The sequence below is a fragment of the Lytechinus variegatus genome, chromosome 19 (genome assembly GCF_018143015.1).
Source record: "Lytechinus variegatus isolate NC3 chromosome 19, Lvar_3.0, whole genome shotgun sequence".
In the NCBI taxonomy this organism is placed as follows: Eukaryota; Metazoa; Echinodermata; class Echinoidea; order Temnopleuroida; family Toxopneustidae; genus Lytechinus; species Lytechinus variegatus.
Window position 1 is genome coordinate 18400001 of NC_054758.1, and position 16711 is coordinate 18416711.

The 16711-nt window shown below is 39.4% G+C and overlaps 1 protein-coding gene across 2 annotated transcripts in view; it reads right to left on the minus strand.

Moving 5' to 3' along the window:
* Window positions 1-16711, minus strand: part of LOC121406169 (zinc finger C3H1 domain-containing protein-like) — a 49769-nt gene that overhangs the window by 13067 nt on the left and 19991 nt on the right. For both annotated transcript variants that reach the window (XM_041597187.1, XM_041597188.1), the window contains exons 6-20: window positions 16219-16250; window positions 15326-15448; window positions 14711-14947; window positions 14041-14181; window positions 12692-13533; window positions 11851-12025; window positions 10890-11093; window positions 9744-10627; window positions 8274-8405; window positions 6795-6997; window positions 5627-5960; window positions 4829-5000; window positions 3886-4428; window positions 2815-2988; window positions 600-772 (exon numbers count right to left, since the gene is read on the minus strand). In XM_041597187.1, the coding sequence (XP_041453121.1) occupies window positions 600-772; window positions 2815-2988; window positions 3886-4428; window positions 4829-5000; window positions 5627-5960; window positions 6795-6997; window positions 8274-8405; window positions 9744-10627; window positions 10890-11093; window positions 11851-12025; window positions 12692-13533; window positions 14041-14181; window positions 14711-14947; window positions 15326-15448; window positions 16219-16250 (4369 nt within the window). The remainder of the gene's footprint in view (window positions 1-599; window positions 773-2814; window positions 2989-3885; window positions 4429-4828; window positions 5001-5626; window positions 5961-6794; window positions 6998-8273; window positions 8406-9743; window positions 10628-10889; window positions 11094-11850; window positions 12026-12691; window positions 13534-14040; window positions 14182-14710; window positions 14948-15325; window positions 15449-16218; window positions 16251-16711) is intronic.

Below are 16711 nucleotides of genomic sequence, written 5' to 3' on the forward strand. Positions count from 1 at the left end.
TCAACAATTATCACAGAAGCTCACTGGCTGATTTAAGATAAAGACCATTTATGGTAACGATCTCAAAATGAGTTCGAACAGAATCAAATGAAATTACCACCAAAGTGTTTGTATGTATAAATAAAAAGTATGTGCCAAATAGCTCTAGAAGAAAATGTGTAAATTGCTGAGAAAATAGCACACTAAGCAAAGAATTCCAATATAACAGACAAACAGATTACAGTAAGTAACAAAGACACAGAAATCTTATTAATCAAGAGAGAAAGAGAAAAGATAAATTAGAAGATAGTCAGATATATGAATAAGGAGGAGGAAAACTGTCAATGAGGGCAACATATATCTACATAAATGATCATGATGCATTGGCGGAAATCCCATGGGGGACACATCCCCCCTACCCAAAATGGTGGTAGAAAAAAACATCATTAAAAATCAAAAGAAAACATGTATATTGGATAAGATGACATTACTTTTGGGGTGATTAACTTTTTTTTTTTTGCTTGTCAAATTGTCCAGCCCCTGGTCCCCCTTCCATTTGGGGGAGAGATTTCCGCCCCTGTCACAATGGCTTTATTATCTGAGAAAGGGTATAGTCATACCTGCCAAGGTGTTCCTCTATCTCTATATTATACAGCTCTAGGATGTTAGAATCCAATTGTTCTGATAGGGGCCTGCCCTCCGTACACGTCTTGGTAGCCCCCTCCCACAGCTCATCGACCTCCTGCTTGTTAAGGTCACCAGCATTGACCTTCCACGGAATGGAGAACAGTTCCTAGAAAGGTTGAGAGAAAGACAATATTTTGATCAGAAAGAAAAAGTGAAACATGCACCATTTGATCGAGACTTAAATACCGGAACAAGCGGCAGACTATCTATATCACTGTGCAGCTAATCTATTTTCAGACAGGGCTACTTATCTGTTGGGCACATTTCTATGTATATTACATGTAGGGGAAGACGGGGTAAGTTGAGCATACTGGCAAGTTGAGCCATCACCCCCAGGCTAATAATGCATGAGTCAGACATCGTGGTGGTGTTATATATTGATGACCCATTAAATAACCTTTAACCCCACCACTTTGTTTTCAATTTTGAAACAAAAGTAATTTTTTAGAGGGAAAAATACAGATTTCAGCAAAAAAAGTAAAAAAGGGTGTAAAATAGATAAGTGCTTTTTACCCACACACGTCTTTAAATATATTATAGAAATAAGAACAATATTGTTAGTCCAGGTATGGATTCTCATTCTTGTCATAGTCTTTTACATGATGAATGCATAAGAAATGTGTGGATGTGAAAATATCGCAATAAGTTTGGACTGGGGTAATTTAAGCCAAATCAACATGGGGCAAGTTGAGCCATGGTAATTCTTATGGTGATGTAGAAAAAAAAATGTAAAAAGCCATTGATATGCAGGCAGAAAGGAGTTAGTTCACATGACATTACTTTTACTTTTAGAAGAGTATTTATAGAGAATTAGCAAGTGAAAATACTTTAAATGAAAAATTGACATCCTGGTTCTTCCCGCATACATTTTGTAAATAGTTTTTGTGGCTCAACTTACCCCAGACAGTGGCACAACTTACCCCACAGATGGGGCAAGTTGAGCCATTTGACATCGTTTTTTTTTTTAAAGGTCACGATGACTTTCAGTGTGGGGGTAGAAAGTTATATATAGGTGAAAAAGATTTCCCAAGAATCAAATTTAAAGGCAAGGTACTTATTTCTACAATATTACTAGTCATATCAATTCTAACATGCAAAATGCAAGTGTCACAACTTACCCCGCCTTCCCCTACATCACAAATGGGAAATCTATTTAAGGCCTTGAATCACTTTGAGCCATGAGATATTTTTCCCCCTCTTTTTCCATCTTCACGTTGGTTTTCAAATTTATCCTGGTGCTGTCGTGGGATGGCGACACCGTTATAAACTAAACCCGCTTTAAATGCATTCGCAGTAGAAAAGTTGTCCCAGCACGGTCCCGGGATAAATTTCATGTACCCATTCACACTACAGCAGGTGGGAATTTTTATGACCTCCATAACAAAACACATGCAGGCTTGAGACCCTGTGAGTGTCCCGACTCCGATACACCGGAAATACTTGTGGGCGGGGAATCGAACCCACGTACTTCAGATATAAAGACATCATAAGCACTAGAACACGATGCCCCCACATTATAACAAACATATCACAAGTGGTTAATCCCCATGTTGCAGCAGTGTGCCTATCACAATGAAGGCGCACCGTGACGGTCGCGCGGCTGTTCAACCGCTATTACTATGGCTTGCCTAGCAATAGTTTGTTGAGGAGTTATAGCAGGGCAAGGTTATCCCGGGGTAGTTTATTGCGGGGGTCCGAGAATTCAAACTGAGGCAACATCGCTGTTTTGGGACAGTCCTGGTACTGTAGCAGTATTTGTGGCCAGTGTGAAGATGATAGTAAACACCCCAATGAACACACACCCACAATACTATAAAATATAAAATAAGATATTTTATTAACATTGGTCGGTGGCTTAACAGTTCATTCTCAAAATAGTACGCTCTTCAAGAAGGAGGACGTAATAACATGATTAGAATATGGAATTCAGGTAAAATCTTGGAACCAGCAGGATTTGAACCTCTCACCTACTGATTGCCCATCAGTGACTGTACCACTAGGCCATCACGGGTCCACGGCACACTCACAATGAAATAAGAACAAAACAAAAAAAACAATTCCTGGGTTGAAAGCCATAAATTCATTTACAATGAAAAGAATAGTTACTAACTTTTTAAAAATCTCCAATTGTAAGCAAATATACTTTACCTTTTTGACAATTTTACTCGGAAGCCTAGCGGAAGGGTCAAAGAGCCTAGATGGAAGACTACCAGTCGCATGAATATTCATAAGGCTGAGCCAACCAAGGAAGAGGTCAAAGGTTACCAAAATAGAGCAGCAAACATCTTTGTCAACTTCTTGATCAGGTATACTGAGAGAACACTAAGAATAAGAAAAATAACAGTGTATTGCTAAGAATTTACAGAATGAATAATACCAACAATTAAAAAAAAGAGAAAATTCTTGTTTTTGGGACCCGTCTTACAAAGACTTGTGATTGATCCAATAAATCGCAACTACGGAAAGCCAGCAAAGTCAACATATAAAATGCATGTTTGTTCCAAAGTTTTTCTAGATATGATGTAGATTCAGTAATTCCTGGATTGCTAGATAATTTGGTGTGTTCTCCTTTGTTTTCAAAGGACATTTTGCAAATTTCCTTTTGAAAAAATTATGACGCTAATGGATTTCCATAGAGTTACGATTGATTGGATAAATCACTTTAAATCTTTGTAAGACGGCCCCAGTTTTTATAAACTGTTCTACGGAATAGCACAATATGATGTGAAAATTGCAAATTCTGGCAACTCCCAGATCAAATCACTTGAGACCACAGGAACCTGTTGAATTCCGTTTGACTAGACTGATATGACTTCAATGACTTCAAGTTTTGCAAATATTGGTCAAAAAAATATACTTCAATTTACAGGAGATAACAAGGCTTAATAAGGTTGACTAATGCAGATTTAACTCTATAAATGATCCATTATGATTTATGAGCTAATTTTGTCAATGCACTTTGAAAAGACTGGACCTATTGCCATCTCTTCAAATCTTGGTGTAAGTTTGAATTCTTGATAGCATTACCTTTGTGAAAGTGAAATTAAATTACAATTAGCATTCAACACATTCCCACCCCCCCACCCCACACACACACAATTGATAGCTAACTATCCCAGTATTCTTAGAATGTCTGCTGAGCAAAAGACATCACTTTCAGTAAAATCATTCAGAGAAGAATGCAAAAGAAACAGACTTTTGAACATTTAGATGAGTTACCTTTAGGCTCTTGATAGCATCATCTTTATGGCCCATATTGAGATGAAGCTGGGACTGATACAACAGGATCTCCAAAGCCTGATGGGATATCTCTTCCCTGCTTGTCACGGGGCCGCTCACACCGTCCAAATTCTCTCCAACTTTTCCATCACTGGAAGGATTCATTGTTTCCGTATCCATCTTTCTCTCTCCTTCATCAGTATTATCCTCCCCACTAGATCTTCCCTCACTTTTAAACGTTCTTTCTCCTGCGACACCTTCGGCAGCTTCAACAGTTTCGCCACATGCATTCACAATGGCAGTTCTATCACCTTCCTGTGAGGGTTCACTACGGGTAGATGTGTTCTTTGGGTTTTGCAGAGTCCTAGCTTGCTCGGTGCTTGTATCACAGTCCATATCCTGCGTCTCTTCCCTAAAAGAGCTTTCAGCCTTTTCTAAGTTTCCACATGTCTTGGTGGTAGTGGTATGGGACTCCTTCAGGAACTGGAGGATTTTCTTGCAGATTTCTAGTTTGGTTAGTACTGAATATTCTGCCTCTAATAACTATAGAGGAATAAATCATACATAGTCAAAATACATTAAAATAAAATAAATCTTATGTTAGAGAAATGTCGAGTGGCACATTAGTAGTCAGAATGATAGATATATGAATGAAATATCACATCTTTGCTACATTACTTGTCTTTCTGTAAGAGCACAATGGTCTTCATCTCTAAGACGCACTATCAGAATGAATATTTCTTCCTGTTTATGTTGGATTAATCTGTTGGACATATTTTTTTTTTTTTTACCAAGTTATCTTTTGATTCTATGAGTATAACTGTATTTTTAAGAAATGTGAAACAAATCAATTGGATTTCACTCGGTGAAAATCTTTCAGGTGAAATAATTGTAATAGCAGAATAGAAATTGCAATCAAGGGGAAAATGTTTCAAGAACGTACCATCCACCATGTCGAACAGCAAGGGGCCAACTCAGTAGCCTTGAGGCACATCTCCACATAGTCTCCTCTCTCAGCCCTCTCTTTGTAGACTGTGAGGTACTGGATCCAGAGAGGGGCTGAATTGCAGTTCAGTTCTAGGCCTCTTGATAAGGCATTCAATGCTCTGTCCACACTGGAAATAACAAAAAAAACATGGTTTGAGATCATAATTGAATAAATGTTTACTGCAACCCAGTGGTCCCTTGGCAATGCGGACAGAGCTTAAATAATTCAGTAGACAGCATGTTTAAGGTAATAGATAGCTGTATAGAGGTTTCATACAGTATAATTCAAATAGCTATGGTGGTCCTCAGTGCATGTCACGTTAGGTTTCACTAGCATAATACTTCATTCTTTCATGCCTGATCATGCTATTTTGGTCCAGGGTCCCGTAACACACAGGTTAGCGATTATTCATACGCTTGATTGTACATTGTAGTCAACCAATCAATCGTAGCAAAATGTTCTACGATCATTGCTAAGCTTTGAATTACGGGCCCCTGGTCTGTCTACTAGTTAGGCGGGGTAATTGGGATATCATGATCCAAATAGCTCAGTATTCCCAATTGACTATATATTGTTAACACATCAAAATATTCTTAAAGCGTCAGGTGCAATTTACAAGGGTTCATAAAAGTTTGAGAAATTCCCAATTCTTATCAATGTTGCCATCAGTCGCTTATGCTTGTAAGCACTTGTGTTTGCAATGGTTTGGCAACCACATGTTAGGATTCCTGAAGAACCCAGACAAGAACTCACCTAGACTCCTGCAGCAGACTCCTGGCCAGCCTGAGCCACAGTCCTACATCCGAAGGCCTCTCCAGAACGGCTGCCTCTAGGTCGTGAACCCGCAACCTACCAAGGTCCAGGAGGTCGTCACCATGGCCACCACCAAAATACCTAGCCTCTTCCTCCACGCTTTGAATGGCTTCCTTTCTAATCATTGTCTGAGCGGACGATTTGGAATGCTTCGGAGGGACGAGGGGCAGGATTTCCGTGAGGGCGTCGGCCTCGCCCGAAGAGAGACGCTGGGTGCGGGGGCGGGGCCTTGGGCGCCATTTGCGGGGGCAAGAAATAAGGCGAGAAACAACACCTGTAGACAAGTAAGAAACAAGAAAAAAAAATCGCTTTTCATGTTGTGACTTTCAAGCTGAAAGGCAACTCGAGCTAAAGCCGGGGTAATAATAATAACAACGCGTCTCAGAATAGAATATTTCGAGATAGATGGCGCTATATAAATGACTACTATTATCATTATCATCAAGGTTAGTCTGTACATATTCTTTACAAATTACAAGGCTATTTCCAACAATTTAAAAGTGGAAAAATAAAGGTGTACAAAGTACAACAAAAGAGATCAGAGGTGTGCGCTAAGCAGACGACTCTCTTTTGCTCTGACTTTGCATTAAGATTAATTGTGTTATTTGTTCATGTTACCTTGTCTTTTGTATTTATATGAAGACTTACCTTTTCCCAATAATTGATTTCCCTATTTATCTCGAATGACTGATTGTGGTTATTATTGCAAATGTTCAATTGACATTCATACATTGTACGCGCTATGGTACCTTTCCTTTTTAGCACCTCTAAATATCCATTATCATAATAAAAATGTTTATAATTCATTCATAAAGGCCTACAACTAATAATAAGACCTTCTAACTTATTTTGATTGCAGGGAGGTTCGCGGATTCATATTTGAAGAATCTATTTTTTATGCATTGTAAATTTGTAACCATGATTAAATAAATAAGTGTACAAACATACTAGTAGTTTGGATTGTATACCTCTCAAATCAGTGATTCAAAGCAACAAAATTGATTTTTCACTCTAAGACAACCTTCCAAGAAGGAATGCCCGTATAAATGCATGAAAGAGATATGAGCAAAAAAACTGCAGGGTATCCAAACCCCCAAAAGATTGTTACCTTCATTGTTTCCTCCAAGAACCTTCTCAATACAGTTATTTAGTTTGTCTTTCTCGGTGGAAGCTGGTTTATGCCGAATCGGGCTGGCAGGGACATTCTTCATTGTGAGGTCATCTTTATCTTGAGCCTTGCTGACGGCATTGTAGGAAAGGAGATCGGTCAGCATCTCACGGGACGACATGGTATAGTCTCTTTCGTGTTGCCTGAAAATCAGAGAAAAAATATAAGGATGTACGTAGACTACATTGAACTGATGCTGTATTTTGATGAATTCTTGAAAACCATCAAGCAGGATACGTTGTTGAAAATGAATGGATCAAGGATTGAATATTTTCCGTAATAAATGTCGCTGTCATCACTTGAAGCCTTGGGTCAGATTGCTCTGAAAGAATCAAGTTATTTGGTGAAGCCGTTGGCAGTATATTTCCATCCTCCCGTCTCATTCTCGTCTTCCTCCCTTCTTCCACTCCAAATACTTTCTCTTTTCCATTTTCATCTTTCCCTCTACTACTGTTCCACCTTCACCCTCCTCCTCCTCCTTGCCTCTTCTTAAAGGACTAGTCCACCCCAACAAAAAACTGATTTGAATATAAAGTGAAAAATCCAACAAGCAGATCACTGAAAATTTCATCAAAATTGAATATAAAATAAGAAAGTGATGACGTTTAAAGTTTCGCTTAATTTCATAAAACAGTTATATGCACATCCTGGTTGGTATGCGAATGAGGAGACCGATGACGTCATCCACTCACTATTTCTTTTGTATTTTATTATAAGAAATATGAAATATTCTAAATTCTCCTCATTGTCAAGTGAAACAGTGATTAATTCCTCCCTGAACATGTGGAATTAGCCTTGTTCAACACTCTATGATTCAGTCAGGTTGGTCCCTATAGTCAAACCTGTAAAAATGAAACATTGTATAATTCAAACAATAAAAATAGTGAGTGATGGACATCATCGACTGACTCATTTGCCTATCACTGATATCACTGTTTTGTGAAAAATAAGTGAAACTTTAAAATACAAAACCATCTTATTTTACATCCGATTTTGAGGAAATTTTCAGTGTTATGCTAGTTTGATTTTTCTCTATTTATTCAATCAACATTTTTTGATTTTCAAACAGAGGGTTGTGGGTTCGAATCTTAACCATGGCGTGTTTTCATTCAGCAAGAAATTTATCCACACTGTGCTGCACTCGACCCAGGGGAGGGAAATGGGTACCGGCAGGAAGTAATTCCTCAAATAGCTGTACGCACCAGAATCCGTAGACTAGCTTAGCCGGGGTAATATAGGATCGCCTTTAGCACCTAGCAAGGTGGATACGTGCGCTATACAAATCCTATATTATTTAATATTATCATTATATTCAAAGTGGTCGCAAAGAAACTTATTGAGGATTTAATTATTATGATAAACTTCCAAATCCCACCAACCTGCTCCCTAGTTATCACCCCTTCCCCAACCTGTACTCACCAGACACAGTCATCATCATTGCATGTTCCTTTCAGCTCGAACTGACAGAGTGGCCTGGTGGCATCAAGCTTATTGGTGAAACTGGGTGATTGGACGGAATAACCTGCCTTGTAACGGAACAGGGGGCTCAGCCTAAAAACAAGAATGAAATGTAAGCAATAATAATTAATGGTTGGCATTTATCTAGCACTTTATCAATCTACGACTGTTCAATCATTATTACCCGGTAACTGGATTCATAGCATTTCATGCAGCCTGTTAGGCGCTTACTTGCTAAACCAACCACAATGATGGTTGTTTCCTACCGGTACCAAATTAGCACTTGGGTGAGAGTGGCAATGTGTGGATTGACGCCTAGCCAAAGGGCGCTAGGCCATGGCGGGATTCAAACACACGATCCTCTGATTACAAGGCGAGAGTCAGAACCGCTACACCACGGCGCTTCCACACTGGAATAAATTAAGCAATAAATTTGTGGACTTGAAAAATCAGAGAGGGAAATAAATAAAAACAAACAGGACCTAGTGATGACTGTTCTGAATTTTTTCATTCAAATTTATGGTACAAAACCAAGATGGATAGATGAGATTGAGGTCAATTCCATAAGATGTGTACATCCTGCCCCCTATATGTGGGGCCTTCCTAGAATTATTTCTTGAAGCTTTCTCATTCATCTAAGACGTTGTAATGCTCTTAAATCATCTTGGCTTGAGCCAAGATAAAAAATGATTAAAAAAATGATAAAAATGGGGAATGTTTCCTGAAGCTAGTTGTCAGTGAAAATCACCGAAAAACCGTTATACTCTGAAAACACTTGCATCTCATTGGCTTTAGCATATTTGTCAGGGAAATTACTGATAAGCTCCTTTAAAGACCCAGACCGGACCCAAAAATGAAATTGACAAATTATATACCAATCGAAAGCTTATAAGCTACTAAATACAGCATTGTGAGCTTTATTCATTTTCACCCTTCCCATCTGAGTATTTTGCTTAAGAATATTCCAATTATTGGGCTTCGAACCGGGCTTAGAAAATAGGCTTTATTGCGCTTTTCAAGTGCCTCGAGACCGTGACGTCACGTTGTGTAAGAAGCGTCGCGATTCCATAGGTTTGTACACAGAAAAACTGGGTTATTTTTTTGCTTTCCAGATTACGCATTTCATTTTCTTCACTTCCATCACAGAGTGATATAAATACCCAATGATTTTGTACTCAAACCTATGGAATCGCAACCCTCCAGACACAACATGAGGTCATCCTTTCCAGGCGACGTGGTGCTCAATCGAAGCGTACGTACTTTGGAGGAGCAGTTTCTTTGATTTTTATCTAATATTTCTAAAAAATGGAAGATGTATAGAATATTTTTGGTATATTTGTATTGTATGAATCATTGCCTTTCTTTTAATATATGATTGTTTTTACACCGGTCAGGGGCTTTATGAAACACCCCTTGATTACTACTGGTTACCTGAAAGCTTTGAAAGGCAGTAAGGAACTTCTGTAAGCCACCAGACCTCTAGAATCAACCTTGACTGGTGGCACTTTCTCTCCTTCATTCTTCATTGGTTCTATAGCTTCTGTACTTGCATGTTCATCCTTATTTGTGTCTTTACACCAGTCTACATGGAAGCATCCTGACCCTACTGCATCCATAGAGGGCAGTCTTTGATTGAAGCTCAAGGAGAGAAAGTCTGGGCCCTGCTTCTCTAATTCCTTCTGTTCTTTCTTGACACGACTCATGTACCCTGACTTCAGTGCCTTTTGACCAAACAGCGGCATGTTCTTAGGAGTGTCCACGGAGTCAGGAACCGGGCTGCCGGTCCTCTCTGAGGACTCAATCCACTGCAGAAGGTCACTCTCCAAGGACGTGTCAGACAGTGAACTTTGACCAGACTTTTGACCCGACCTCTGACCCTCTGACTTGAACTTTGCTTTCATCTTGCCAAGTGCAGCCACACTTGGGGTGCTGGGTGTGGAAGGCTTAGAGCGGCTCTTGATATTTGGCGTGAGGGTCGGATTCGCATCCAACCATGATTTCCTCCTCTCTTGACCTTTGGCACTTGACCCTTCAACTTTCACCTCTGTGACCTCATTATCAACAGGAGCTGTTGCCTCAGCACTTAGCTTGATCACATCTTTGGTGTAAATCTTTGCGGAGGGTTTCGAAGAAGAGAGTTGCCGGACGAGCTTCACTTTGTTTTCCGGGACGACAGACTTTGCGGCGACACCTACGAGGGCTTTCTTCGCCTCGGCCTCTCGGAACTCGCGAATCTTGTCCGCTAGGTGGCGCTCCATATCTTGGAGTTTCTTGAGGTCAGCAGTCTGGCCAGCTGTCTTTGCTTTCTTTGTATCCTGTGGAGAAATGGGTATAATAACAAACACCTCATTTAAATCAAAGTTGAAGGTGCATATCAAAGGTATGATCTTTCCCTACATAAGGACGAAAACAAAACAAAAAGGATTTGCAGAGTTTGAGAAATAATTTCATTCTAGATCTGTGTGTGGGCCAATATACATTTTTGTGTGTTTAATTCAATGTTGACTTAAGAAGAATTTTATACCTGTACTGTATAGGATAAAACAGAATATATAAACATGACAGATGAACACTTACTACATCACTAGATTCTGATCCATCATTTCTCCTCTTATCTCCGAGTAGAGCAGGCACTTCTTGGGTACTGGTCCTCGGAAGGTAGGACTGGTACTCCGATTGGCTAATGTTAGAGATGGCCACGCCCCTCAATTTGCCCAGATGGGAGCGGGCCTGATTGTCTAATTCAAGGTGCTGGCCCATCCTCGCTTCCAAAGCCGTTTTCTGTGGGTGAAGGTGGCATTGAGATTGAATGTACGTACAGGGACCTGTTACACAAGTCTTAGGGATTGACTGTACAATTGATTAGTATGCTTGATTGCACACAATGATCAATGGAATCAAGTGTAAAAATCTGCCCTGTGATCAAGCACTATGCTCTGTGTTACTAGGGCCAAAGTGACACGATATCACAAGAGATAGTATATTTTCATCTATAGAGTGTTTTAGTGATACATTAACAAGTGGAGCACCTCTGGCAGTCTCACCTGCATTATGTGATTCAACATAGCAATATATGACCTTAATCATGTGACCTGAAACTCTCACAGGAGTTTCAGTGATACTTGATTACTCTTATGTCTAAAAATAAAAATTGCGATACCAAATTTTGTTTGAAGTATATTTGATCAGGATCCTACAAAGAATCTGTGAATAAAAAATTAGTAGTTATGAGGCAGTATAATAGTTGATTAGAGCAAATGTTTAATTTCATGAATAAATAAGTATAATTAATTTGCTAAATTGAAAATTTATCATTTAAAAAGAAAATAACCACACAGCCTTGTAGATTATATCGCACGCTACCACTGTGCGAATTTTCGCGGTGCTCGCGCAATCGAAGGCCGAGATCACAGGGGGGGCAGAATCCGCCCCTCCCCGGCTGGGAGATGGGTACAAAGAACCCGCTCTGTTAGGGTTAACTCATTTCTAACAAGTGCACTAAGATCAACTCATAATATGAACACATCCACTTTCTAACCTGTTTGGCATGCTTGATCATTTGGGCCTGGTTCATACTAAGTGCTTTCTCCATTGCAGCTACTTGTTCCCTGAGCCGTTCCAACTGTACCTTAGCTACGTTGATGTTCTTACGTCTTCTTGCAATCTGTTGTTCCTGGTTGATGATTAGGCCTTTATCTTTCTTCAAGAGTAAACTGTAATGGAAAGAGTTACACAGTCAGATATCATTTAATGACAACTCATCTAAAATGAAGGTCTGCTAATAAAAGCAGCAAATTCAATTTCAGAGTTTCATAACTGAACCAATTGCAACCAATTCCACTACAACTTTTTCAATCACCTAATTTTCTAGCATCTTTTCACTGGAACAATCCCCCCCCCACAGTTATAAATTCCTATATAAATTATTTATTGGTTATTTTTCAACTTTTCCGACACTGAAACATGGGTGATTCCAAGTTCAGTGTTGGTGTTGAAAGCATAATTACGATTGCCGTCCACAGCTCCAAAACTTTATTTGAGTTTACAAAATTGGTTCAAATCACAAAATTGATGGCTCAACACCAAGTGAGACATATCTTTGACCAGACAAATTTTCATTTTGGTAATGCAGAGCTGCCAACCTGAACAAAGAACATTTCAGTATTTTCAAGGCTGAAAATCAGTATTTTGGTGAGGAAATTAGTATTTTCACAGGAATACCATAGGACAACACATAAACTGAAACTTCAGAAATCAGTATTTTGCATGAAACCATCAGTATTCTTCTCTATTTTCAGGACTAAATACGGAAAATCAGTACTACTTGGCAGCTCTGCGCCAAGGCATATATTGAAAAGATAAAATATGAGCAAACTCACCTATACTCTTTCCTTTTTTTCTCCCATTCTAATACCTGCTTCCTCCTGGCTTTCATCTCCTCCATTTTCTTCCTCTGCATCTCTTCTTGTTTTTCTCTCTCCATCTTCACCTTTGCCAGCTCCTCTCTCTGCTTTTCCTTCTCAGCAATTTTCAACTCCAGATTCTTCCTCGCAACTTCATCGTCTGTGTTGCCCTCCTTTGCGGTTCCCGCATTCATTGATGGTGGAGGGTGCGTTTCGACGGAAACGTGTGTACCGGTCAATGCTCTGATGGCACTCAGTTCCCTGGATAATTCTGCTTCAAGTGTGCTCTGCACAGTCCTGGTGGGATTGGACACGCCCTTGGGACGAGAGGTGGGGTTGACAGTGACCTGTAAAGGTATTGCCTCGGTGGTTCTACTCGCCGCAGCAGTCTCCTGCGTCCCTTGGTCAGCGTTGGCCGCGACCACGCCCTTTACAACCTGTCTCTCATTATGAGCGGTTATCCTAACCTGCATCTGCTGCCTCCCGAGCTCCAGCTCACCAGTATCTACCGGCAGACTAGTCTTGCCACGCCCGGATGCCTCACCCCGTCCACCACCCGATCCTTTGTGTCTTTCGACACCTGCATGCTTATGTGTCTTCCTGTCATGCAGTTCAGATTTTCCAACAGTTCCTTGAGGCTTTGAGGATAATGTTCTATGCTCCCGGCGAGCGATCTCCTCCCTGAGACGGTGGTATTCTTGGCGGTGCGGAGTTGGGGCAGCCTTGATGGCTTCTGGGGTCTTAGGAACCGGGGCCAGCTTGGAGGATGACTGAGCTTGTTGTTTCCCTTTTGCTGTTTGTGCCGTTGTCTTAGTACTCTGATGAAATGAAACCAAGAAAACAGAATTTGAAGAAGACAAACATCAATGAGAGGTTTTATTTTTTCATTTTTTTTTCTTTTATTTTTTTATTTATTTATTTTTAATTTTTTTTTTTGGGGGGGGGTGAGGGGGTGCTATGAAGTCATAGATGCATTCATGCTTAAAGTAGGATTACAAAGCAATAGCTACATCATGAAGTTGAACAATATACCAGGTGAAATCCAAACAACACCAGTGAATGATAACAAGTTATACATTCTAAAGGATTAGAAAAACTATCTGTAAAAAAAACAACAGAGAACTTGAATTAAAATTTTCTGAACATAAAATATATAAGCAATGATAATGATAACCCATAATTTCTTCAAAAGAAAATCAAAGCTAAATAATGATAAACAAAATGCTTTTTATAGAAAAAAATAAATAACAAAATGATAATCCAGAACTTAATGTTATAGGGAAATCAAATAGGTTTTACAAAATGATTTTAAGATAGACTATTACCTGAGTATTGGAAGACATCCTGAATTCTTTGAGGAATGAATCTAGCTGTCCCATGAAAGGAACAGAGCTTGACGAGGACTCTTCTTCGCTCTCATCACTGTCCTCTTCAAGGTTGATCACGACAGGAAGATGAACCGGAACCTGAGAGAGAAAAAATTGCAACCATTTCATTTTATCAAATCAATTGCTTATGTGACATTCTTTTTTCACACAAGTGCAAGAAACAATAAATAACAATTATCATTTGAAAAGAGAGATGGTTTCTGGCAGTCAAATTTGATGCCTCCATAAGTACCAGATCCGAAATATACTATAATCCACTCCTACTTCTAAAGCTGTACAAATAATGGCCTCTGCAACCCTTCATATCTAACCTTGTGACCCCATAATGTAATCTGGGGCCCGACGCAGAAAGAGTTGCAATCAATTGCAACTCTTAAAATCAGGCGTAACTTGATTTTCTACCCAAATCAACAATCAGCAAGTGCAGCAAAATGTGGATAAATTTCTTGCAGAGGGAAAACACGCCATGGCTAGGATTCGAACCCATGACCCTCTGTTTGAAAGGCGAGAGTCAGAACCACTAGACCACGACGCGTATATAATACATCATAAAATACAAAGGAATAAAAAAATTAGGCTTATTATCTGACACAAGTATCTCACTTACCACTGGTCGCTTTGCTCGGCTTGGCACCTGGCCGGCCAATGAGGAACCCTGTTGTGGAAGCCTTGTGGGGACAGGAGAGGACGACCTGGACAAAGTGGGTGGAGTCGAGGCACTAGGGGGTGGGGTGGAGGTACGGTGGGGAGGGGTCAAGGAAGGGGGTGGGGAGGGGGCTGAGGAAAGTGGGGGTGTGGCCGGCGATAAAGGCTTGCTTGGTGTGCTGCAAGTACTGGAGTTGATCTGTGTGCGTGAAAGAATTATAAAATATACAACAACATGTATGTATGTTACTTTTTACAATAATAATGTCTAAAAATTGAAAGGAACGAGCCAAGGCCTGAAATAAAGGCTGCTTTTGAGGGGCTTATATTTTGGTGCACATCTCACAATTAGGTAATGTACAAATTCAATAATATTGGACCTTATATACCTGCGCAAACATTTTTTCTGGACTTTCTCATTTGGTCTATAACAAATCAAGTGATATAGAAATGATTGTACAAATAAAAAATAGTCGCCCCAATGAACAAGGAATCATGAAAATTAGGCTCAATTGGGCTTGCAATTGGGGCGAAATTGCCCATTCGCATCTTCTGAGGTTATTTTCAAACAAGTTACCTTTTCTGATTGTGCTTTAGCTGCTCTCTTGGTAAGCATAGATTTCAAGAGTTGAGCCCTCAGAAGATTCTCGTCATCATCGTCCTCATCTTTGGCCACCAAATCTAGGGCTGCAATAGGATCCTGTAAGAAGAATAGCAGAATAGGAAACAGCAGTCCAGTATTACAACGTCTAAATTGGCAATGCAATGGTAACAAAATCAGAGTAAACATGCAAATTGGCAACTTTGTTAAATTTTTTGCCATAATAGAAATTTTGATGGCTGTTCTATCCACTCAAAATTATTATCTTCATTTATAGTTACTATAAAATCATATGTATATCTGCAATGGTTTTAGAAATATACATTTTTTTCTCAAAGATAAAATTCCTGACCAAGATGGACAGGTGCTATATTTAGACAGGTTTCTATTACACATGGATATTCACTGTAATTACAGACAGGTAGTCGGATGAAATTGGTTCTACAGCACAAATCTTCCTTTATCAAGGAACAAAATTCATGATCACAATTGGTCTTAACTTGTGAGCTATTTTGAAAGGTTCTACATTATTTCATTGTAATTTGGGAACAGCTTCATGACACACATGTAGGGGTCAAAAGTCAACTTTGTGTACAATTTTTTTGAAGTACACATTTCTTTTTTTTAGATTGGTCTTTGGTCCTATTGTCGCCATCATAAAAATGATGAAAAGTGGCCTGTGACTGAAACTTAAAAAACGTAATTAAATAAAAGGAAAAGGTTTCACATTAAGATAATTAAATATGAATTAACACTAATAAAGCTGTCCATGTTGGGATCTAAAGGGAATATGTTGGAGGGGAGTGATATCTGAGACGAAATTAATATAAAAACAAAAATTAATAAATAAGATGAAAGAAAAAAGTTACCTTGACTGGATTGCCTGCTTGAGTTCCAGGTTCTAATAATGCAAAGAAACCATCAGCAAAATTATTTTGAAAATAGTGAGCACTTAATAGCATAAGTTAATTTCACTAGCCATTTCAAAACATTCTTAAATAAAATAGTAGAAGAACTTGGTGACCATGTCGAACTTTGTTTCATCATTCAAACACAAAGGCCCGAATTCACAAAGGTGGTTTTGGAAACCCACGGTTGAATCCATGGTTTATGCAGATTTCCTGTATAAATTATAGGTGTAAGAAATGTCCAATGCTGATGCACGATTTTCTCCCAGTGTGCCAAATTGATGCCTGTTTCCTTGGTTGGATACGCTATTTTATCAGAGTCCACTGTTTGAAGAGTGCACTCATTAATTCAAAACAGTGGACTCATGAAGAAAATAGTGTGGATAACCATGGCAACAGGCGTCAATTTGGGCGCACTGTGACAACAGCGCGCATCAGCATTGGACATTTTTTA